The sequence below is a fragment of the Sinohyriopsis cumingii genome, chromosome 17 (assembly GCF_028554795.1).
Source record: "Sinohyriopsis cumingii isolate HCF-2022 chromosome 17, ASM2855479v2, whole genome shotgun sequence".
Lineage (NCBI taxonomy): Eukaryota > Metazoa > Mollusca > Bivalvia > Unionida > Unionidae > Sinohyriopsis > Sinohyriopsis cumingii.
Window position 1 is genome coordinate 78,946,396 of NC_142977.1, and position 26,234 is coordinate 78,972,629.

The following is a 26,234-nucleotide window of genomic DNA, read 5'->3' on the forward strand; positions in this document are numbered from 1 at the left end:
TTTCTATCAGATCAGAGTTGCCTGTAGAATCCCTGACCAGTCGTATGTTACTGAAAACTCTGGAATTCTTAGAACAAAAGACTAAATTTCATTAAATTTAGTTTTACCCACCCCCACCCCCAACCTACATATTCAGCTGTGTCTTTTTACCTAAATGTTGCATTCGGCAGGTGGTGAGTAAGAACAGTAAATTTACTACATTTAAAAAAATTGATCTCGCTCAACAACTTTGGTTATAAGTGATGGGTTGTCACTCATAGCTGAGGATACTCAAATCTGGTTTTACTAAATTCAGCTTAAGCACATCATGTGGGACATCATGTGGGACACAGTATTAGTATTGTCTGGTGGAATGATTAATTATATTTTTCAAAATCTTTGTTTATGATGTCAACACTTTATTTTGAGAGATTAATGAAACTGTTTCAGATACATAATACAGCAGTTATCACAGCATAAAAAAGACCACTGTCTGTTATTTTTTGAAATTCTGATTTCTTAGCTGTCTTATTGGTATGACAATCTCCCATTGAATCACAGATCCAGTATGAATTTAATGTCACTTTTTTGTTGTACTCTGGAAAATCTGATAATAAAGAAAATAACTTTTTAAAATTAATATTCTCTGTCAATAGGTAGCCATGCTTTAGGGAGCCGATTCCCACAGACTACCTTACAATTCCCTTTTTCTACAATTGTCTTGTCATCAATATAAAGGCTTCAAACAGCTAGATTTTAAGCCATTAAAACAGGGAAAAGGCACAAGAAGAACAGAGGATAGCCTGAAGAAAGGAAACACTATAAATTTAAAAAAGAAAAGAGAAAGGAGTTTGGAGCAGAAGAAATTGAGAAACAAGAGTATTGTAAGAATACAGGTATATAATAAGTATACATACAGATCTTATATTACTAGTTTCAGATGCTATGACCAAAGCATAACCAAGACATGGTTCAAGACCAGCTGCATCAAACTGATTTTCATAAATGTATCTAAAACATTTCAAACAATAGAGTGAAAATGACTGTACTATACAACTAAATTAAGAAATATGTACCATTTAGTTTCAAAACATTCCAATTTATTGTTTCTTCTGGCTAATTCCATCTCACAAATGTAGTATTGTTTCAAAAAATTGTATACAAAGGAGGGAATGGGGGTTTTCTTTCCTGGCACATATTATATACTGTGTATCTTCTGCCTATCAGGAGTATGAAGTTAATTACTTTGCGGGCTTCTAACATACCAACAAAGTGAAAAGGTATGCAGGAAATTAGTGTTGTTTCTAATCCACTGGCTTAAATCATTTCAAAACTGTTTTGCAGTTGCACTGTCCCAAAAAGTTGAATTAATGTTTCAGGTAAATCCATACAAAAGAACATTTATTATTATTTGCTATTCCAGTTGTTTCTAGAAAAGTGTTTGCATGAATTGTATGCAGTAATTTATACTGAAACCAAATTAGATTAGAATCTTGTTAATTTTGTATGTTAAGGCAAATGCCCTGTCCAATTCATTTGGTTTGGTTGATTAAGTTGCATTATTCATTTAATTAGTGCTTTTTTCTCTCCAAGATTTCTCTTTTACCAAGATACTAAAAAAATTAAAACCTGTCTTAGTTTCAAGGAGAAGTAAGGTCATTTTTGCAATCCAAAGTTTTTCCAAATTTTGGGTTAGGATTCAGTAGATTGTCTTTCATGTATGATCATCGTATTAAGGACCCATGCATTTTGTAGAAAGTTAGTGCCAACATTATATATTTCATTCACATTTTGCCATGAAAGGAACAGTCCATTACTCTGGACAATTTCTTTTATAAATAGTATACCTTTTTCAAACAGTTCTTTTGGCTAAAAAATAAAGACCCTCGGACCTTAATATGTTCATTTTACTTTAAGGCTTCATTAAGAAAATCTGAAAGAGTCAAATTTTTCTGGTTTTCATGGTTCTTATCCATATTAATCTTGTTCCTCTGTTTCCATATGTCTTTTCATATAATTTTAATGTGGGTTTTTATTTTTAAGAGCTTTTACAGATCCATCCAAAAACAATGTTGTATCATCTACATACAAAGATATTAGAAATTCATTTCCATTTACATTCACACCATTTATATTGTTATTCTTTTTTCATCATTAATGACAGTCTCTGCACATAAAGAAATAACTCACCTAGAAGCATATCCATAGGTTTAGTCACAAAACATAACATAGTTTGTTTATGGAAAGAATTTTTTATGCCTAATTCTCCCATGAAAATCATGACTTCTGGAAACCATGTTTATTCCTGCACAGTTGTATTTTAACATTACGATGATAATGCTATAAAGAGTAAACTTGCTGATATAATTAATCCAAAATGTAAGTTACTTTAAGCTCTATATACAACAAAATCAAAAGTAATGAAGCACATCACACGGTCATGTCGGGCTTTTTATTGCACCATACAGATCTGATTCTTAAGGACAGAATGAGGCTACTGCCACCCTTCCTTCATATTTATACAAGGAATTTCCATATAAATTTATTCCAGCAAGATTTACCTCCCTTGACAAATCTTGTTGCAACAGAGACACATTTTTCTTCTAACAAACTGCTTGCTATCAGTATTTTATTTTTATTTCCATATTTCTTGTATTAAATATTCCATAGAATAAATTTCATTTATTCCTTTGAAAATGCATTTAACATATTCTACTGTTGCCACATGTACATTATCCTAGACCTACCTATATATGGTTTTACTTCAGATTTTATATATGGCACAAATTTGATGTCAACTAATGAAGATCTTTCTTTATCTGCATCTGATTGGTCCAATTAGGTAAGACAGTTAATTCTGCAACATGGTTGTTTGCCCTTTGACCTTGGACCCATGGTCATAGTGACAGAAAATTTGAATATATATATTGGTTGAAGTTGTTCATTTGCCTATATTTCTTAAACCACTTTATGGATTTTGTTCATAGATTGGATGCAGTATTATGGAGTTGTAGCAGTTCATTCTGGCTGACCTTTCATCTTGGCATCTAGGTTACATTTTGTTGACAGCAAATGGACCTGCAGACCCTGTTGTTTTCTGTATAGAGAGTAAACATAATGCTGGGGAAATAAAGGCTGGGGTTTCTAGAAAGCTTGTTTTAAAGCAAATGTTGTTTACATAGAAGTGTCTGCTGTGGAAACTTCAGTAAGTAAGAACAAGGAAAACAAGTATCAGATTTAGGCTGTTTTTATGTAACTTTAACTGTCACCAAAAACACTATAGTGTTTGTCCATTGAAGTTTTTTTAATTTGGCATTTTCATTACTCTTTTTTTTTTGGCTGTATTATGGCAGGCAAAGGGAGTTATCCTATAAACTCACAAGTTAAGTCAAATTACAAGTAACAAAAAACCTGACCTGCCATATCATAATGTGCCAGCAGATTCGGGTCTGTGTTATTTCTTCTACTGATTAATCCTTATAAACTGCACTGAACCACTTGTGCATACACTGAGGCAGTTGACCCTGGATCTGCAATCCATCATCATGAACCTGACACTCAGCCAACTGAGCCATTTATGCATGAAAAGAAGAAGCAAGCACCAGCTAACATACTAGAAGTACAGACTAATTAATTCTGACCCATTTGCATCTATGTCGGTCTTATGTTAATTTTTAATCCCAAAATAGCTGTACTAAGCTCATAATGCCAGGTAGTATGCATGTTTTTGTGAAAATATACATCATGACTAAAATTTATTGTAGATTTATATTAATGACATTGTAACATGATACCTTCACACAGAAAAGAGAAGATTTTGCATACAGTATTCTGGCGCCTGACAACAATGTTAATTCAGGTACATGCTCTCATGCATGCTAAATAATGTTTTGAATTTTTTCTTCCAATTACATAACCTGGGTGTGTAACGTACAGTCAGCAACCTCCTGTCTCCCCACCACTCACCCTCGTTCTATCACATACAATATTAATATTCATCTGATACGTAAAAAGTGTGTTACAAGACATAAAACAAAGCAGTAAGAAACATAAAAACAGTATAAATTGGTGTATTAACATTTAAGATCTAAAATATCTTGTAATACAGGCTAACATTATAGAAATGGTTACACAAGTAAAACAAGACATGTCGATGAAACCTAGGATTTTCCATTGGGATCATTTCCAGTGTGGGCCTAAGTTTAGTTTAAGATTTAAGGGGGACAAAAGACTTTTAGAATTACATTTTTTTTTTTAAAGTAGACTGAAATGACAGGTTACAATGACCGTGTACTGAAAAGATTTCAAACTATAAACCAAGATACACGATACACAGTATAATATGTAATTTCATATAAACAACACACATTTCGACCAGAGGGCCTGGTTGTTGACACGTTCAACCTGAAATGGAATTGTCTATTTGCTTAGATCTTTTCAGTTATCAGGATGATCCCATGAGTTCTGCAGTACACAAAGTCAGGCAGTCCAGTGTGTAGCTCATTTTGACCACCCCTCTGTGGCCCCATCGATTGTGGTTTGACGATTTTCTCAATCTACAATTGACTATCGCAGGACCTTACCTCAGAGGAGGAACCACTTATCACAGTGCGGGGCCTCATGTGGCCTAAAGAGCTCACCATTACGGATCACTGCCATCTCACCTCTGTCTGCGTGGGTTTGAGTCTCTGATTCGGCCTGTGTGGGTATGTGAGAAAGCTTGCCAGTAGCTTCTCATGGGTCGGTGGTTCTTTCCGGGTTCTTCCTCCACCATTAATACTGACTGCCATGTATAGCCTATCGTGTGCTGAAAAATGGCGTTAAACCCTACAACAACAACAACAACAACTATCAGAGTGCAGGGGATCTCTCTTTCACAACAGCCCACAGACTCACCTTCATGCTTAGCTTATCTCATTTGATCTCTCCACCAAAAATAGTTTTTGTTCAGAGTTGCCAAGTGCATCATTCAGTTCAGGAGACAATCTTTGTCTAAGGTGCATGAAGCCAAATGAGGAATCTTCTTGGATGTGTTTAGTAGATTGGCTGATTTTCTTCTCTTCTTTTCAAACAGAAATAATGCTATGTTTCTGCTATTGAGGGCTATCAAGCAGCCTTTCCAGAACTCTCAGATTTTTTAAAGCCCCTACAATTGGGACAAATTCACACATAGCACACCTGGTCAGGTATTTTGATCAAGAAAAGACCAATGTCTGACTCTTTAATACCTAATTGAAATCGTTATTGTGTCTTGTGGTCTCTTTATATAATCCCCCCATGAGCCTTTGGTTGAAGTTTCCATTAAGAACCTTACTCTCAAAATGTTTTTATTTTGGCTTGCCTTAGCATCTGTGAGACAGGAATGAGCTTATCACCCTATCCATGCAGTTTCTCTCTTTTGCAAATGAGATATTTTAGCACAAAAATGGCTTTCATTGGCTGGTCCACTCCCAGGTTGAGATCCCCAGTCTATGCCATATCTGTGTAAGGGATGGTCAAGATAGACTGTTATGTCCAGGTAGGGCTTTGTTTTTCTTTTGGCAGTCTCTAAAGGGAGAAGAAAGAATAGGAAGTGTTTTTCCTACCCATTAAGGGGTCAACTGATATTTCATCTTCCACCGTGGATTGCATTAACTGTCAAAAGAGTTTACCAATAGTTACCTATCATTCATGAAAATTAAAGCACTTGAGGATCAAGCCATCACTGCTTCATGGGCCCATCTAGCTCATTCATATTTGGTGGATGTGATGAAAGATGCATTTTGGCACTCTGACACTACATTTTCCTCCTTTTACCTTCAATCCTTTGCCCACCAAAGCCAAGAAATCTCACTGGATCCATTCATGGTCACTGAGAGAGTGGCCCAGGCAGATTCCATTTAGCACCAGTCTCCTGCTGTTAAATGAGCATGAGTACTGATGTCCCGCTACATTAACCTGCATTCTGGAAAAGAATGAAGGGAGTATGTATGAAAACGAGTTTTCCCAGGGGCAATCCATTTTTGGGGAATCTTTTGGTTCCCTCTAATGGGATGATGAATTCTCGTCATCTAGTCCAGTATTTTGAACCCAGGAAAGTACCAGCTATACAGTAGAAACATAAAAGTATTGCATCATTAAAACTAGTTTTACCACCACCACCCATAATAAAAGAAAAAAAAATACATATAATGTACATGTACTGGGTTGAGATTGTTTAATTAATTATAAACTTTTAACTAACAGATTGTGGTTCAAAATGATTGGCTGATCTTTCTATTGTTTGGTTTAATGCCATTTTTCAGCACAAGATAGGCCATACATATTGGTCAATATAACTGGTGTAGGAAGAACACAGAAAAGTCCTGATATGAAACACTGATCTACATGAAGCTACCGGCAAGTGCGTGCTTTGGACCACTTGGCACCTGTGGCCATGATTGACTGTAATATTCCTCCTCCTGATTGGCTGTAATATTCCTCCTCCTTTTAATATTCATAAATCTGTTCTAAATAATTTTCAGCTGATAGGTACCTTTTTGTTACAAGCACTTAAACAAAAGTAGTAACACATTTACTAGAAACATCTGAGATTTTATTTGCATCATAACATATTGTGTCATTAATATTTAGAACTGTAGTGTTATCCCTTTGGGTTTTTTAAGTTGTAACCCTAAGTGTTCAATTTTTGCCAACAAATATTTTTATTATTTGCTTTTTCTTCCAGTTTGTTGGAAAAGTATCCAGATTTATCTCCCTTTTTTGTTTCCTAATTTACGGTAATTTTTGTGCAGATCAGCCTTCTCTTTCTTTCTATACTTAATTGGTAAATTCTTCCTATGGCTTATATTTTTTTCAAAATTTCAGGAGACATCCATGGTTTGGTTCTGTCCTTATGTATGTCAGCCTCACCATTTAAAAAAATGAGATAGGTTTCACACCTTAATCATACGTATTTCACTAAAAGACTTCTTACGATGACTATTTGGTCCAATAACAGTGATTGTGTTATTGCAACTATTGAATGGATAGTCATATCAACATGGGGATCACTAAAAGACTTCTTATGATGACTAGTTGGTCCAATAACAGCAATTGTGTTATTTGCAACTATTGAATGGATAGTTAATATCAACATGGGGGGTCACTAAAAGACTTCTTATAATGTGTAGTTAGTCCTAATGAAAATGTAGTCAATCTGACTCCCAGTATGACTGCCACAAAAGCCCTCTTAAAATTCTTGTTATCACTACTCATCCTGAATGGAAGTCAAATCTTGAAAACAGTTATCTCTACTCCTTTCCATATGGATGGCTATGTAAAATGGGCTTTTCACCAAATTACTTCTTATAAGTTAATGAGTTATAAACCCCATGTGTGTTTTTGTTTGTCAAATGTACCTGTTTTTCATTGCAAACTATAGCACCCACCCCACCCCCATAAAAAAACAATTTTTTAAAACAAAATCCCAAAATTGATTTGTGCATCTAATTGAGCTGGTTTAGTCACTGAAGTACCTAGTACATTATATATATTTTGTGATGCAAAGAAACTTGGGTTTTTCAGAATAATATTTGTTCTAAAGCACGTTCCTTGGCCAGACTTATGGATGTCTTGCATTTAGGAAAATAAACAAGCCTACAGATTTGGGGGTCTTAAGGTTAAAGGACATGGTCAAGGTAAGTCTGATTATAAAATTGTTTTCTGCACAAAGAGTTTAGTTCTTGACTGCATGCCTTGACATTGATCAAGGTAATTTACAGGCCCTTTGCGGCTAAGTGGTCTAAGGTGCTTGCCTTTACAGATCTCTCACACATCTCACCTGTCTGTCAGTCTGAATTCTTGTCTCAGATTGACCAATTTGTGTATGCTAAAAAGCTTTCCAGTAACTTCCCATGGGTCAGTGGTTATTCCCATATTCATCCTTCACCATCGTCTGCTATATATACAGGCCAGCCTGTCATGTGCCAAATAAATGGTGTTAAACCCTACAAAACCAGACCAAACCAAGCCATTTTGTTCAGATCTGTTGGTCAGTAATCTTTTAAGCTTAATCTTTTTAATTTTTAAAAAAATTGGAATAAGGTGACTATAACATGTGATTCAAAAGTTGTTAGTGGTAATATGACAGACACTTTCTGTAACTGATGACCATAACTCTCTGTAGGGGGAGCCACAGTAACTCATCTGGTAGAGCATACAAATTGCAATCCATAGGTCAAGGGTTGGATACACATCTCAGGCCAGCTAGGGTTGTCAGTGTTTTTGTGTTCTTGGAAAAGGCACCTCACTCCCATTCCTTTATCATGATATATCCAGTAATGTGTTAAAAGTGACTTTAAAACCAACAAAAAACAAAAATCTTTCTCTGTCAAAATATATAAACTTTGTGCTTATTCTCTTTGCAGCTGAAAAAAATATTTACTTTTAAAATAGAGATGGATAATCATGAAACGCCCATACCTCTTAGTAAGTGCTTTGCCTGAATACAATATACTATAAAGTTCATGTACTATGGTACAAATTTTGGTGGAATTATATATATATATATATATATATATATATATATATATATATATATATATATATATATATATATATATATATATAAAAGCAGTGTGTTTGAAATCACATTGCATACTGAATATCTAATTTTGAAAGGTAACTTTAAAATGTTTCAAATTTGTAAATAGGTATGCAGCTAATACATGCTGAATTTGGAAGAAGGCATTAAACTGCATCTCAATGTCCCAGATGATTTTTTTTCTTCATTAAGTCATTTTTTTTTTGCCTACCAGACACAGAAAATGCAATGATGGTAAGTTTCCAATCGGAGTGGATGTACTGCTTCATACCCATCAACAATCCTGAATCTCCAGGTTTATTTCATGTGTGAACTTGATGCCTCTTCTCCTTTCCCCCTCCCCCATGTTCATATCACCATGTGCTTGAATGCATTCCCTCTTTGACACTTCATAATAGAATTGAACAATTCTCATTTCCCTGGAAGAATTAATTTTGAATGAAGAAATCTGATTTGATTTGGAATGAGTTTCTTTTGCATGGCCCACAGACAAAATTACTCCTTAAAAACTTTTGGATGTCATTGAAAACTGCTTGGAAAGTCAATTTAAAAAAAAAAGTTTCTCTAAGAGTCATGATGCTTTCCGTATGTAAGGTACCTTCAGCTGAGAGGAAACAAGTAAAGTTCTGCAACAAAACAGAATGTACCAGTTGAACACTGTTAATAATACTGTGGGATTATCTGAATTCTCAACAAACATTTTTTTTATTTCAGCAGCATAATTACCGTACTGACACTTTCAGAAACAAAGTTGAATTCTGGTTTAAAATTAAAACCTAAAACATGTGAACATGAAATCTAACTTCTTGAACAAATTCACCTGCATGATTTTTCACAAAATTTCTTCAAGACATCACTTTTTAATCAGGTTTTTATTTTAAAATTGTGAAAAAGCAAAATATTTCCGTTTAATTGTATCAAGATGTTAAAAATGGCACATCTCAGCTAAAATTTCATTTTAAATCATCAGGAAGGCTGATTTTTTTGCTCACATAGATAAAATACACATCTGTAATAATTTGCTTCAGTAAGAAATGAATGTTTTAAAGTTTTCTAAGCATTATATGCCACGGAAATAATATCTGAGTATCATGTTTGCAGGATATAATGTCGATTCCATTATTACAAATTGGCAACTGCTACTTTTCATCCTGCTAGCATATTCTCTTGATGTGGCTTAATTAGCAGTGTAACTCATATGTTTGTTTAAATCCCTGTCACAGATTTGTTATTTTTGATGCAGTTTCATCTGAAAGATTTTCATTAATTTAAACCAGTTTATATTTGGTACGAGTCTTAATAGCAACAAAATATAACTTAGGTTAGATTCTCATTGTCATCCATCAAAATATATGGATGTATGACCCATTTCATCAAATTTTGTTTCTGGTCCATAACTTTTGAGCAAATTCATGAAATGAAACCAAATTAAGTCCAAGATCAAATTTTGTGCCAGAATTGTAAGGAATTAAAGACCATGTTCAAAATCAGTATCTGCTTATCAATAAGTAGATCAGACCTGCATACATGGTAATATGCTGTTTGTTACACCAATCAAATTCCACTTTCATACAGTTGAAAATGAAAAACATCATTCATAACATGCAGTTGCTAATGACGGGCCTTGCTATCACCAAATGCAACATACTATCTGATAGGCTAGTAAAAATAGGTGAACAAAGAATTTCAAAGGTCAGCAAGATCATAGTGCACCATTAGAAACCATTTAATTTGCTGGAGACAGGGTGGTGTCTGTAATTGTTCTTTTAGACAGACTTTTTATATTTTACCTCAAGATAAGATTTTTAAAACTAATATAATGAGTACTATTTAAAACAAACAAACAAAATCTTTAAATCAGAGCAAAAATATATTTTCAACCTGTTTGAGCACTGGACATTTTTAAATAAAATTTTCTAGTCCTCAACCACCCCAACCCCAAAAAGTAGTTTGTCCCTTGTGTTAAACATGTACATATTAATCTGATTGGGACCCTTTAAGACTTGGAAAATTACTTTAGGAACTTGCAGCATGCAACTTCTGTTATAACTTACTAGTAGAAGCATCCGTTTCATCCTGGGCCACACTGCAGACATCGTAGCAATATAACTGAATTTTTTTTTAAAGCTACGTTAAAAATCCTAATCACACATACGCACCTTTTCATCCTGGCATATTATTAATTTAGAAAATGGGTGTAAGAAGAAATCCCCACAGGACAAACTCCACCCATCAAAACGAAATAACACAATATCCCCCCCCCCCCGCCAAAATTTTAAACTTCTTAATTTTTTTTGAAAACTGCCACAAATATACTGCCCTATTTTGAAACGTGTGTGTGTGTGACATATCATCACTATACCTCGTATTTAAGTTAATTTTGGAATTTTACGTTTGTCCAATAAAATTATGACTCGTAAATAGGTAAACCCAAAGGGATTTTTTTTTATACATACCTTCCATATAAAAATGCTAGTGTCAAAAACATCACGGAATAATTTATTGCGACGGATATGAAGTGTGTCGATCGATGCTTAGTCCTGGATCAAAAAACGACCATCAGGCATCGTAATCTCCTTGTCTGTAAAGATCTAACATCTAACCGCACAATATACGTCTTTTATCTACTCAACGGAAGCCGACACTAAACTTTAAAGGGCCGATGCCGACACACAAAGATATATATCTTATTGCATTGGTTTCAAAGGTTAGAAAAGGGCAAAAATTGTACTGGGGGAGTATTATATAATATATTTTATTTTGCTGGGGGTATTTTGTCTGTATCCCCTTAGAGAACTTCAGTCTATTGCTGTACATGCCAGTAATAATAGTCCGTTAAAGGAAGTCATTACGTTGTCTGTAAGAAATACTGAGTCGAGCGTTGAATAGTCGACAGTTCACTTGCTTAATTTACCTGGGTTTACCTTGTCTCTCACCTTATTTTACCTGTTTAATTTATCTGCCTGTTATCTTGACTGAATGTCAGCCTTGTGCCACACTGCACGTGTATGCATGATGACAACCAGTGACAGAGACATAGAAACAGGATATGGGAGTCTAAGAGTGCTTTTTTTATCCACATGTACATCGCAGACAATTTAGATTTCTCTTGTCTGGCGCTGACATCGTGATGGCAGTATAGCTCTTAAAGTTCACAATGGAACGGATTGTATATGCTGGGTTTATATCAATACATCAGGATACGTAAACATCTGGGACATAACGTGATTGTTGGATAGCATTTGTGATAACTGACGTTATGGATAGCGCACAGACTGTTAGGTTTAGAGACCCCTCAACCTTGGTGAGTGCATTAATTTTTTATTTAATGTAGCGTTGCCCACAAGATGTGTATGTGTGTGTGGTTTACACATTTTTATGACCTTTATCATCCAATTTGTTTCTATTTAAATTTTACTTGCAGACACCCTCTGTCATTGAGACATGAAATTAATTGACTTTTCTCAGTTGTTGTGTTAGATAAAGGTGTTTGTTTTGTTTATGTAAGTTGCATCAGACTCAATGATCGAATAGCTTGAAACTTTGGGAAATTGTTATTAATTTCTGTATGAACACACTCACACAGTACAACCCTAGCCGTGTGATGCAATCATTAAGCTGTTCAGCTTGGATCAGGTAGCAAGGTGCCTTTTGCAAGGCACTCGAGTTCCAAATTGTCTTGGCGCTGCAATACATTGGTGTTGCTGTGATGTAGAACTCCGGTCAAACCAGCACTGATTATGTATTGCTTCCTCTGGCGATGAAAAGGTCATTTTTAAGATATGTAATTGTTCAGCTCGTTTCACACTCGAAAAAGCCCAAATGTCTTAAAAAAACGAGAGTTATAAATAAAAAAACACACACAAAACCCCAACAACATCAGTGTAACGGCCAATTTTTCAGAAAAAGAACCCCACTATACAAGACGACATGGATAGCTTATCATTTGCTGAAAAACTGACGTTAAACCCAAAACTGTAAAGGTAACAGTATGTTACCACGATCAATAAAACTTGGGAAAAACTACTTTTTTGTGTGGCCTATCTTAGCACATGAAGCGCAATTCCTCAGCCGAGGATGACATCTGTCAATCAACTATCCATTAGAAATTCCGTTGAAATACCTGCCAACCAATTTAGTCACCAGCCAGGTGTGATTGGTTATACAATATTGGGAATAACAATAGCTTGCTCAATCATGCAGAGCCAGTAGAATTAGTCCACTGTATATGTACAGAAATTAATCTCTTTATAACTGAAAAATTTTCATCAGATTTTCACAATATACTTACCATAGTATATACTGACTTAGAAGTCAAGTCCAACTGTAAACTGTATAGACCCAGATCTGCCAGTGGATGATAAGCTGCCAGATTTGGATCTGTGCAATTGTTAGAATTAAATCACTTGAACAAATAGCACACACCTTAATCTACAGATGCAATTATGCAACTGCAGACCAAGGTGTTTGTTGTTTGCAGTTGGACTTGAAAGCAAGTATACAGGGGCTGGTTTTGTTTTAATAATGGGGCAGTTTTTTTCAAAATGGAAATGCTGATTTTAAAGATTTTCTTATTTTGATGAATAGAAAAGGATAGAATAAACTTTTATTGATTTGATTTGTGTTAATAAAGTACTTTGTCAAATCAGTTATGCTTGGGTAGTCATGGATCCTCTTTTTTGATGAAATTGTATAAAAAAGTACTTTGTCAAAACGATTCTGCTTTGGTTGACATGCATCCTCTTCTTCCACAGACATGTCCTCTATTTCAATACTTAAATCTTTTCACAGATACACCCACAGGCCAGAGAATCTTCACTTTTAAAAGTTCAAATATGGGGACCCAAATAATACACACACATAATTAATATACAATACACTGTTCCATAAATGAATGAATACATGAATGAATAATGGTGATAGAAACCTTTGTACACATAAATCTTCTGAGAGAAACACGAAGAAAGAACTGGACCGCAAGAAGATATTCTAAATTGGACTGTATTATGCACATACATACCTGGGTATTTTACAGTTGTCATTTTTCAATACTGTATTTGTAGTGGTTTATACATGCTTGGTCTCTGCCAATAATACGGATCAGTTTAAGATTGTGCTAATGAGATATACAGATTAGGACAAAATGATATTCGTCTTTGATCTCATTATTACACAAAGTTCACATTTCAGTTTATGTTGTTCATTTCCCATGTGTCTACCAGTCTCAATATGTAATGGGTGTAATGAAACTCTTGATTCACTTAACGCCTTTCTTTTGGCTGGCATTAGCAATTTTTCCAAGATAAGGTGAAGTTTTGAAGATACTGGTATCCTTTATATCTTTAGAAGTGTATGAAGTTTTCGAAGCAGCTGCTGAACTCCAGTCAGGATGAAATATGTCTTTAAATCTTTGGTTAAAAAGCGATAAAAGAGAAGATATATGGACTGAAACAGGGTAATACCAGACTTCTTCAGATCCTGAGATCAATAGTATAGTACTCACAATAAGAAATTAGTTGTTTTGATGAGTAGGTGGAAACAGTCCATTTTTCCACACAGGTCATGTTGAAAATAACATTGTTAAAAAGGCATATGAACTCTGCCAAGTATACAGAAAAAACCAGTATATTTCTAACTAACCCCTATAGTCCTGACATGTACACATTGATATCTACCTTCACTTAACATCAGTTTAATAGTGGAAGTGGTACCTTTATATATTTACACCTAACAATGTCTTTACATAGATTCCATTGAAAAACCTTTCATGATATTAAGTCTAGTCCCACTGGAGAAAATGATGAGATGTTTGTATATCCCAATGAGATCAAAATTTAGTCAAATAATCAACACCCATAATCCATACTGGTACATTAATTTCGCAGTAAGATCCATTTGTTTCAAGAAATCAGCACCCATATACCAGTATTTGTGCATTGATATCCCAACAAGATCCATTTAGTCCAGTTAATCAAGATCCATACCAGTATTTGTGCATTGATATCCCAATAAGATCCATTTAGTCCAGTAAATCAGTGAGATCCATTTAGTCCAGTAAATCAGTGAGATCCATTTAGTCCAATAAATCAACACCCATGCCAGTATTGGTGCATTGATATCCCAACAATATCCATTTAGTCCAGTAAATCAGTGAGATCCATTTAGTCCAGTAAATCAGTGAGATCCATTTAGTCCAGTAAATCAGTGAGATCCATTTAGTCCAGTAAATCAATGAGATCCATTTAGTCCATTAAATCAATGAGATCCATTTAGTCCAATAAATCAACACCCATGCCAGTATTGGTGCATTGATATCCCAACAATATCCATTTAGTCCAGTAAATCAAGATCCATACCAGTATTTGTGCATTGATATCCCAACGATATCCATCTAGTCCGATAAATCAACATCCATACCAGTATTGGTGCATTGATATTCCAATGAGATTCATTTAGTCCAATAAATCAACACCCATGCCAGTACTGGTACATTGATATCACAATGATATCCATTTTGTCCAATAAATCAACACCAATGCCAGTATTGGTACACTGATATCCCAATGAGATCCATTTAGTCCATGCAATAAATCAACACCCATGCCATTATTTGTACATTGATATCCCAACAAGATCATTTAGTCCAATAAATCAACATCCATGCCAGTATTGGTGCATTGATATCCCAACAAGATCCATCTAGTCCAATAAATCAACATCCATGCCAGTATTGGTACATTAATATTTCAATGAGATTCATTTAGTCCAATAAATCAATGCCCATGTCAGTATTGGTACATTGATATCCCAGTGACCTCCATTTAGTACTGTAAATGAACACCTTTGCCAATATCAGTACATTGATATCCCAGTGAGATCCATTTAGTCCCGTAAATCAACACCCATATCAGTATTAGTTTATTGATATCCCAACAAGATCCGTTTAGTCCAGTAAATCAACACCAATACCAGTATTGGTTACTTTGATATCCCAGTGACATCCGTTTAGTCCAGTAAATCAACACCAATACCAGTATTGGTTACTTTGATATCCCAGTGACATCCATTTAGTCCAGTAAGTCAACACCCATGCCAGTAATTTGGTTACTTTGATATCCCAGTGACATCCATTTAGTCCAGTAAGTCAACACCCATACCAGTATTGGTTACTTTAATATCCCAGTGACATCCATTTAGTCCAGTAAGTCAACACCCATGCCAGTAATTTGGTTACTTTGATATCCCAGTGACATCCATTTAGTCCAGTAAATCAACACCCATGCCAGTATTGGTTACTTTGATATCCCAGTGACATCCATTTAGTCCAGTAAGTCAACACCCATACCAGTATTGGTTACTTTAATATCCCAGTGACATCCATTTAGTCCAGTAAGTCAACACCCATGCCAGTAATTTGGTTACTTTGATATCCCAGTGACATCCATTTAGTCCAGTAAGTCAACATCCATGCCAGTATTGGCACATTGTTGGATTGCAGTAAGTCAACACCCATGCCAATATTGGCACATTGTTGGATTACAGTAAGTCAACACCCATGCCAGTGTTGGCAAATTGTTGGATTACAGTAAGTCAACACCCATGCCAGTATTGGTTACTTTGATATCCCAGTGACATCCATTTAGTCCAGTAAGTCAACACCCATGCCAGTGTTGGTACATTGTTGGATTACAGTAAGTCAACACCCATGCCAGTGTTGGCACATTGTTGGATTACAGTAAGTCAACACCCATGCCAGTGTTGGCACATTGTTGGATTACAGTAAGTCAACACCCATGCCAGTATTGGCATATTGTTGGATTACAGTAAGTCAACACCCATGCCAGTATTGGCACATTGTTGGATTGCAGTAAGTCAACACCCATGGCAGTATTGGCACATTGTTGGATTACAGTAAATCAACACCCATGCCAGTGTTGGCACATTGTTGGATTACAGTAAATCAACACCCATGCCAGTATTGGCACATTGTTGGATTACAGTAAGTCAACACCCATGCCAGTGTTGGCACATTGTTGGATTGCAGTCTGATCTAACCGGTTTATAAAACATTTCAATTCTGGCAGCAAAATTTGACTGCAGCTCATCAATGCACATATTGAGTTTTTAAACACTTGAGGTATGATTGGTCAGAGGTCAGGTCAGTATATTTCAAACTTAAATCTGGTGTCTGATAATGTCTAAAGCCATGTGAGATAAAATAACCCAGTCTTCTGTTGCCATTTTGAACATTGCATGCCTACATCGGTGGATTAGTGGATGTTCAAACACGGCAGACGAATGAATCAGATCTCTTTCAAAATGGTGATTTTGATCATGTGACTCAAATTTATATGTATTTGCTATGCTAGTTTCATGTGTTGAATATCTTCTCATTGTGACTGTTATCACAGTTCAACAATGTATCAGGTCACAAAATAGATGGATCAGTTTTACATTGTAACCCATATTGCTCAGAACACTGTCAATTAATTCATCCATTATGTTGTTCCACATGGATTTGCAAGTTGTCAAACATTTGACTTAATGCGGCAATTTCTGTACAGATCAACAGACAGTAACTCATGAACCATGAGAAATAACCAGTAATTGTCGAAATTATTTTAATATGTACAGTGATGTGTTGCAGACAGATCTGTATGCAATAATTGCAATGTTTTATGAATAGGTGAGAACGGTCCATAAATGAACAGCACACCAGTAAATCTTGGGATCTACTTGGAAGATGTTTGTATCTATCAACTGAGAGAAAACAATACAGAGTCCATCAGTATTGATTTATATCGATCTTTGTATGTGTCTGTTGCACCATCTTTGTGAGTATGTATGTATGTATGTATGTGCGGGCAAGCATGCATGTATATATCATGGTTTTCAAACCTCACCTTGTCTTCATTACCTCCAGAAAGACTGGTTAGACTAGTAAATTGTCTCATAAGAAATGTCATTTTGAGAAGTTTGTCCCATTTATTTTCATTTTTTATGGACGATATAAATCTGAGTGAGCTTTTGTTTGTTTCACTGTGATCAAGAAGATGATGTACTAAATATTGACTTCAACATTGTGTCATTTAGTCTTCACAAAAAAATCTTTGTTAAAAAATACTTCTGTTGGATTGATATACATAGATAACTCAAGAGATAAAGAGAGTTATATTTAAAAACAAGTGACTAAAGACTAGTATCTTTCACTGGAATAATTGGATAGCGTCTAGTTGTAAGGCATCTTATATAATTTGAAACCTGTGAAAGTTGATCAGGGTTTGACATCATATTTGATTTTATCAACCAGGTGTAATATTGGAACCTAATGATCAACAGCCTTTATAACAACAATGGAAATGCTTTTATCAACCAAGTGTAATGATCAACAACCTTTATAACAACAATGGAAATGCTTATTTACTGGGAGAATTACTTGGTAGAAATTCATTTTTTGCTTATTCAAAAGACAAGTTGATTATGGTGGCTCAGATTACTTTACCTGTTCTTTTCAGTTGAAAGTCGTCGTTCTTCAGAACAAATAGGTGGCTTTTAATAAATCAAGAAATGACACAAGACAGCATTCAATGGTCTTTGTTGATATTACATTGTGACAGCTGACTAATTTTTCCTAAAAACATTTTGTCTACATTCTCCTACAGTATGAATCAGTTGTCTTGTTTAGTAATGACAGCTGTGGTTCAGTCCTAGGACATTTGTTTTGTCTTCAGAAAGTGTGTGGGACATTGTCTTTACAAAGTGTGTGTGAGATTTTATCTTCACGTAGTGTGTGTGTGATTTTGGTATACAAAAAATGCAATGAGAATTGAAGACATTTCTATAGTCAAGAGTCATGAATGACCAGATTATCTTGGTTACCATTGGTTATAGTTTTGTTTTCTTTTTAAAGTTATACTGTTCATTAACCACAAGAGCTTATAGGAAGGATGACATGATGTCCATCATCCATCGTACATCCATCAGCACAAATTTGTTGCTACTCCTCCTAAACTACTCTGAGGATTGCCACAAAACTTGACATATGAACCTATGATGTCTAGTTGGTCCCAAAAGAAAAAGATGCTGATCCTTTTTCTAACATGTGACCAGACTTTATAAAGTCATAATGGTTTTTTTTAACATGAGCATTACAAATAATATCGTTTAATTTTCTTCTGTTTATTTTCTAGTTGAAAAGTCACAACAATTTGAAATGTATACAAAAATAAATTTCCTGCTAGTTCTGTAGTGATGAATAAGTTGCAGCAACATTGTAACAAGCTGTAATTCTTTTAAACATCCGAGTCCAAAACTTGCTTTGATATGTCTACCTTTATGTTGCAAATGTTTGTCAGTTTTATCCTCAGATTTACTAAACAAATTTGATTCCTCTGTAATTTTAATAGGATAAACAGAAATCATCCTCTTAAATGTGCTCCATTATATATATATATATATATATATATATATATATATATATATATATATATAAAGAAAAATTTTTCAGATCACATTTTGACACTCTGAAGCTGAAATGCTGAAATGGATTTTGGGTGTTTTGGGTGTTTTAAATGATTAATATTGTGAAATGTCTCTTTGTGTCATCAGTACTGCAGCACAGCTCAGAAGTTTTCTTGACTTCTTAAACCTTTTTTGTTTAAGATTATGTGCCAAGAATTCAACACTTATTAGCATTAGGCAAACCCATTTACTGTCCCTTGATTATCTGTGTGATGCCCAAGAGTATGGTCATTGATACAATCCATCCCATTTCATTAAAGTGACCAGGTAGGCACCAGTTTAATTAAGTGACTGATTAAACAGGGGTGAAGTTTTCTCCAAATGTGGTTTCAGTTCTAACCAAGCCTTGAATTTTGAAATGCATTAGTTAAGGCACTTGTGTTCTAGAAACTCGGAAAGTTTTCAGATTCTAGCTTCATTTAAATTGAAGTTATAGACTCGGCTTTCTGGGATATGGATTTTTAGTTTTATGCTGGAAAATTATACATAATACAAGGACAGTTTTGATTATGTGGTGTATAGCCAAGGTTTACCTGAGAATCTTTCTTAAAAATTTAATTACTTGATTCATAAATTTATTTCAAGCATGAATAATAAGTGTGTATATCTGCTTGGTACTTAAAATCATCTGCATCCTCCTTTTCTCAATTATGGTTGTTGTTGTAATAGGTTTTAACGGCATTTTTCATCACACAATAGGCTATACATGGTGGCCAGTATTAATGGTGGAGGAAGAACCCGGGAAAACCCCGGAAAGAACCACCGACCCACGAGAAGCTCCTGGCAAGCTTTCTCACATAAGCACATGAGCCGAATTCGGGACTCGAACCCACGCAGACAGAGGTGAGATGGCAGTTATTCGTAACGGTCTCAATAACAGTGTACATACAGTACTTTTAGTATTTTGATCTTTACAAAATACTGAAATGCAAATATGATTGTGATTGGTTTCAAAAATTGTTAGTGAGTGGCTTAACGTGGAATTGGTTCTTTATCCAAACCATTATTTAAGCTAATTACATACATGTACAAATCACTCAATGTTTACTTTCTCTCAAGGTGCTCCATACATTTGAAGTAAACACCCTCAAGTGACTGAAAGTAACCACCAGTGGGTGAAGGTCAAACAGATCTTATTTATCTTTGAAATAAAGCTAAGGTAATCCATTACCTGAGTTTTCAACCACTAGCAAAGTAGGTATTGTCATGATATCATTGTGGTAGAAACATGGATGTCATTGAGTACATTTAAACTTTAGCAGTAAGTAAACTAATGGATAAATTAAAACCACAAAAACTGCTGACTTGTGTTTTACCCTCTTAAGGACATGGAAAAGTATGTATTCATGTAATAATTCAGTATCTGTTTAGCAGCTTGAAAGAATGGTACTTGTTGATCTCAGTTTCTTGATTTTGATTTTGAAAAGCACTGGTTAGGTAAATCAATCTGGCAACAAACTGGCACTACATATAAACCCAGCAATACACAAAATAGGATCTGACATTGCAGTTGCAACAAATCACTGTAGTCAGTATTTGGAACATTCCATACTATTGCCCGTGTTTTACCAGTAGTGCCAGTGTGCATAGCTGGCAACCAAATGCTGTCTTTAAAATTATGCTGGCAAGAATGACAACACACACTATTCCATTGTAACAATAAATAATTCTGGTGACATGATGGAAATACATTTGTATAAAATTTAATTAAATAAAAAGAATCTTGTATTATTTCTAAATATAGCAACATGTTCAATTTTTTGCCAGTGAAGATGGCCACTCAGGAAAGGAAGAGGGTATGTTGTTTATGTAACATAGTTCATTGATCAACCATGAAAATTCTTTGACTTTTGATGGATATCACTTCTTCTTGAAAAGTACTTCAATTTTTAAAAAATTATATAAATACTCTATATTCCCAAATTAACACCCACCTACCATTTTTGTAAGAACAGAAAATTTGCGGTGTATAAGACCTGTGCAATACCCATCTCGTTCAGATCCATGATTAGAACAAATTGCTGCAGCAGTTACAAGTAGTTCACACTGTTACTAAATCAGGTGTACATGTAGTGTTAAACATAGCAGTCATTGACACTGCAGGGCAGGTTAGCTGCTGGGTGAGAAAATATTGATTATTTTAATTGTGCTGATATTTATAATGGCTGAAGACCCCCACATGTTTATGCTGTCATTATAAGAGTACACCAAAAGAACAACCTTTATTTTCATTATTGTGTTCTAATAAACCCCCACCCACCCACCCCCACCTGCCACTTTGGAATATGTAACACCACCAGGGGCATTAATTAGGGAATATACTGTATTTATACAAGTATTTTAGCCTTGAATTTTTTGAAAAACATTTTGACATTTTCCAAAATCTTCTTGAATTTAACTTAAAGAATAAAAAATAATAAAGAAAATATCATGCTTTATATACGTGCTTATTAAGTCAGGTCAAACTGCAAAGACCACAGATTCTGATCTGCCATCCCATAATGCACCTGCAGATCATGGTCTATATTATTTGTTTTACTGATTACTTCTGACAAACTCCACATATCCAGATCTGCTGGTGCATGGTGCATCACCAGTTCTTGTCTGTGCAGTTTGGAGTTGGAGTTTTCATAAAAGTGAGTGCAGATGGGTATTTCCAGGAACAATGAACAGATAAATGCATAAAATGGGATGTTTTGAAATGGATGGGAGAAATCAATTCCCCCCAAAATTCCTTTGACCGTTGATTTGGAGATTAAAATAACATCGATTCAAAAGATGGTGGTCACCATTTTTTGCAGGGAAAATATCTATGTCTGGAACTGAAATTTGTCTTAACTGCTAGGGATACAGACTGCCGACTTTGAAGACTGGTCAAGTTCAAGATGTTCTAAAATCTAAGAGTGCAAGATCTTGATCTCTCCCACCCACAAACCCTGCTTCTCTTATGGGAAAGGAGAAATAAGGAGAGTGGGATCAAGGTGGATGGTTGACACTAGATGCAAGGACAGTTATCATGGATTTTTTTCTCAGAATCCTACAATTTTTGTATTACCCTATACACAGTATGGTGTCATGGTTGAAGGCATTGGGTTCACCATTTACAATTTATGACGAAATATAAATATGAGGTATATTAGTAGATCCAAAATTACCAGATGAAACTAAAGCTAGTATAACAGTCGGGTTTTTAGAGACAGACAGACAGTTATATTGTTCCTGAAAATTATGTACCCATTAATAGGAATAGTTGTATAATTGCTTGCCAACAGACAAACTGCAAATAAGCAGCAACATTTTCACGATATACCTATGCTTCAGTTACCTTATTTACTCCAAAAGACCAACTGTGGACAACATTGACCCTGATTTGATGTCACGTAATGAGCTGACTGACAACAGTGTATGTTGTTTCTTCCACTGAATACACCTAACAAATTGTCAACACATTATGCAACAGCAGATTTTGGGTCTGTGCCCTTCGCTGTCGGACTAAACTTTTAAGAGTTTATTTGGTACTAAATTTTGGAAATTGCTTATGATATTAACAATATTTCTTATGTATGCAAGTTGTGATAAATATTCTAAATCCTTATGATTTTTTATAAAATAAACTGAAATTGATTATTGCATGTTGGTTAAAATAAGAATGTATTAGTAATAATAAAGCTTTCAATGCTATTTATACTCTTCTTGGTATCACGTTTTCTGAGTTCAGTTTATGTAATTTTGAGTATAATTGTTGTTATTGCTGATAAAAATTCAAGAGATACATTAGTGTCGGTTGAAAGAACAATTTTATTACCTAAACTCGGCTTTAGATCTCTCATGAACTTAATGTGTAGCACTCTCACTCATGGTGTTTTAATGTCTTTTGTTGTCTTACATGCTATACATAGTCCTTTTATTATAGTGTAACATTAGAACAATAGGCATACATTTTATAAGATTACAGTTCCAGGCATAAGGACATTGTTTTTAGTACAGTTTTTATTGCATCTTTGTAATTATCTATCTAATATACCTAATCTATCTATCTATCTATCTATCTGTCTATATATCTATCTATCTACGTGTATCTATCTGTCTATCTGTCTGTCTATCTATCTATTTAATCTATCTATCTATCTGTCTATCCATCTGTCTGTGTTTTTGTGTGAATGTATGTATGGAATTTTGAAATTCTAATGGCTTTTGCCATACATTTTGTCCTGAAAATTAAAGAAGATGCCATACATGTATATTTGTAAAGAAGATAGAAAAGGTGATGAAGAAAGAGAAAAGACTGATATTCATCAGTCATTGTACTGGATATTGTGCCATATCTGCATCCTATGTTGTTGCATCTGTTTTAGTATTAGCATTATCCTTCCATGATTCTTTGGTTTCCTCAAATTAATTATTTATAAAAAATATCATTTTTTTCCTTCAAAACAATTTACTTTAGAATTTCACATGACTCCATGGTCATGAATTAAGTAACAGAAAAAGAGTGAAAACCAACAAGTTTTGTAAAATTTAACAATTTATTTCCCTAATGACAGCCACAGTGGCCATCTTGAAAATACCTTGTTCCTTACTATACCTAGATCACTGGTCATATTGACATTGTTTTCACCAAAGACTTCTTATGCTGTCTAGTTGGTACTAAATAGAAATGGTGCCAATCTAATATCGAAAATGGCCACCATAGCATCCATGTTAAAGATCTTGTTATCATTACTCATCCAAATCATAAAGTTATACAGGCACAGGGTTTTCACTGAAAGACTTTCTTATGCTGCTTTGTTGATCCACAATGATGTCGACCACAGCAGCTAATTTGAAAATCTTGTTATTGCTGAAAAATATCTGAGATGGTTCCAGCATTCGGCAATTAAATGATAGAAATGGTCTTAGCATGAAGTACAGGCAGTTCTTTTGAGCCAAAAGAACACCAGTCGTTTCCAGAGACTCTTGATTCAAGCTTTTAAGATGAGAGCATCTCTTGTTGGGAAAGGAAGTAACCCCTTTTTTGGATGGGGTAAAATGGTAAGAACATTTTTGTGACTTGAGGAAGGTCACACCACTCTTTATATTGCTTATAGCATATTACTCTGTGTTCTGGCTTATATGTCTAGTCCATTTGCTAACTGCACAGACCCATATCTGTCCTCACATAACGCACCAGCAGGTCTGGGTCTCTATAGTTTAGAATAATCAGTAGAACCTGATCTGCAGCCACATTTATGCAAGAGCAGATTAGGGTCTATGTTTTTTGTAGATGAAGTTGATTTTTAAGTGAGTAATAGATGGTATTGTTTAATTCCACTATGCCTTCCTGTCCAATTATATAATAATAATAATAATGAGGACTTTGTATAGCGCCTAATCTTTAGAAGTTCTAGGCGCTTTACAACATGAGACAACACCTATAAGATAAAAAACATAATGATATGATTACAAAAACAAACACCATGAAATTAAAAATATTATATATATGCCCAGATTTATGTAACCAGTTATTTTAGAGGGAGACAAACTTTGGTACGCATGTTTTGTTTGCACATGTGGATGACCTCCATGGATTTTCATGCCATTTTAGCCATTTTAAAAAAAAAAATACATTTTTTAATCTGTTTGGTCTGCAGTGGATCAGACATTTTTTAAGTACATATTTAATTATATTTTAATGTCTTCACTACTAGAATTAAGTTCTATAATCTAAAAACATAACATTAATGTGCCAATGACGTGTCCTGTGCAAATCTGTAGTGCCTTCTATGAAGGACACCTTGAGTCAAAGTGAAGTGTACACATCTTGTAAAATCCCATGTATATATAGTACAGGTACCAGTCATTTGAGATGCCTACTTAGTATGCAGGTAATACAAATGCTTAATTCACATTGTCTTACCTTGACCATCCTTAAATTTTGTTTGTTCTCCACGACCCAAAAGTTTTGAAATTGTAACGCAGATGTGTTGTTTTTTTTTTTTATGCGTCATTGGCAGGGCATATTATGTTAACTTTGTTCATCATGCATTTAGGTCATTTTTCAGGCACAATGGTGGGGCATGTGCTCCATTAGTAACACATTCTAGTTATCCCATCACACATGAAGTTGGGAGGAAATATAATATTTAGTGCTTTCATTCACATGTTTGTATATTCATATTTGTGTTCATTTGTTCATTACATCTTGGACCTATAGATAGTTGCCGAATGATGTTTTCAGCAGCCATATTTGTGGCATCTGGCAGATTTACCATTGAGTTTATATGGTGTTAGGAAGCTGTATTAAATTCATTGGATCACAAGATAATGCTACAAAACATACATAAACAAAACGCAAATCGTACTTTCTGTTAGTATCTATGTTTATAAGTTGATTATGTTTCAGTGTGCCTTGTTAAAAATGGTCAGTTTTGGTAGTCAGGTGTAGGAGAAACTGCCAGGTTGCCCATCATCCAGGTAAAATGGGCAGAATATTGTCTGCTAGTGACTACTGAGAAGCATATATTTTAACTACTCTTAAAAATTGGTTTGTGGATGCTTCTCAGATTTACTCACCCATGACATAATCAGGGCATTTTAACCTAATTTTCATGCTTCATTGACTTGTATGTTCAGCTATTTCATGGTTATGCCTTAGGATCTTGAACCCTATTACATGTATTCATGAAAATAGGTATGTGGATGCATCTCAGGAAGAGTAACTCAGCTATATAAAACTAGGACATTGTGACCACATTTTCACACTTGAATGACTAGTGTATTCCATTTTTACGCTTGAGTGACCCGTGTATTTTCAGCCATTTTGTTGTTATGCCCTCATTATCATGGACTTGATTTAACCTGCACCCATAAAAATTGGTATATGATGCAGCGTAAGGAGAATAATTCTTCCAGATCAAAATTAAGTCAATTTACACACTTCAGCTGACTTGTGTATTTCAGCTATTTGTACATTGCACCCTAGTTTGTTGGACCCCATTTCACCTCAGTAGTAATAATTGGTATATGGATGCATGTCATGATGAGATAATGAGCTTACTAGAAGTAGGTCAATGTGACCTATTTTTCATGATTTACTGAGTTTAGTATTTTCAGCTTTCCTTTTTTGATGCCATCAGTTATCTGGAGCCCTATTGTGCCAGTATATGAAACATCTATGAGACACAGCTATCTG

The 26,234-nt window shown here is 34.8% G+C and overlaps 1 protein-coding gene and 1 long non-coding RNA gene across 8 annotated transcripts in view; one reads left to right on the top strand and one right to left on the bottom strand.

Moving 5' to 3' along the window:
• Positions 1-26,234, top strand: part of LOC149779293 (uncharacterized) — a 129,730-nt gene that overhangs the window by 30,853 nt on the left and 72,643 nt on the right. The window contains exon 1 of one of the 7 annotated variants that reach the window (XM_089939909.1): positions 11,493-11,846. The exons of the other annotated variants lie outside the window; for them this stretch is intronic. Within the exon in view, the coding sequence (XP_089796035.1) occupies positions 11,802-11,846 (45 nt within the window). The 5' untranslated portion in view covers positions 11,493-11,801. Of the gene's footprint in view, positions 1-11,492; positions 11,847-26,234 lie in introns of those variants that run through there. 7 annotated transcript variants of the gene reach the window in all.
• Positions 478-11,243, bottom strand: LOC149779294 (uncharacterized). Its single transcript, XR_016415389.1, has 3 exons — positions 10,999-11,243; positions 5,776-5,923; positions 478-586 (listed from the first exon to the last, which is right to left on the bottom strand). It is a non-coding gene; the product is annotated as an uncharacterized LOC149779294 (long non-coding RNA).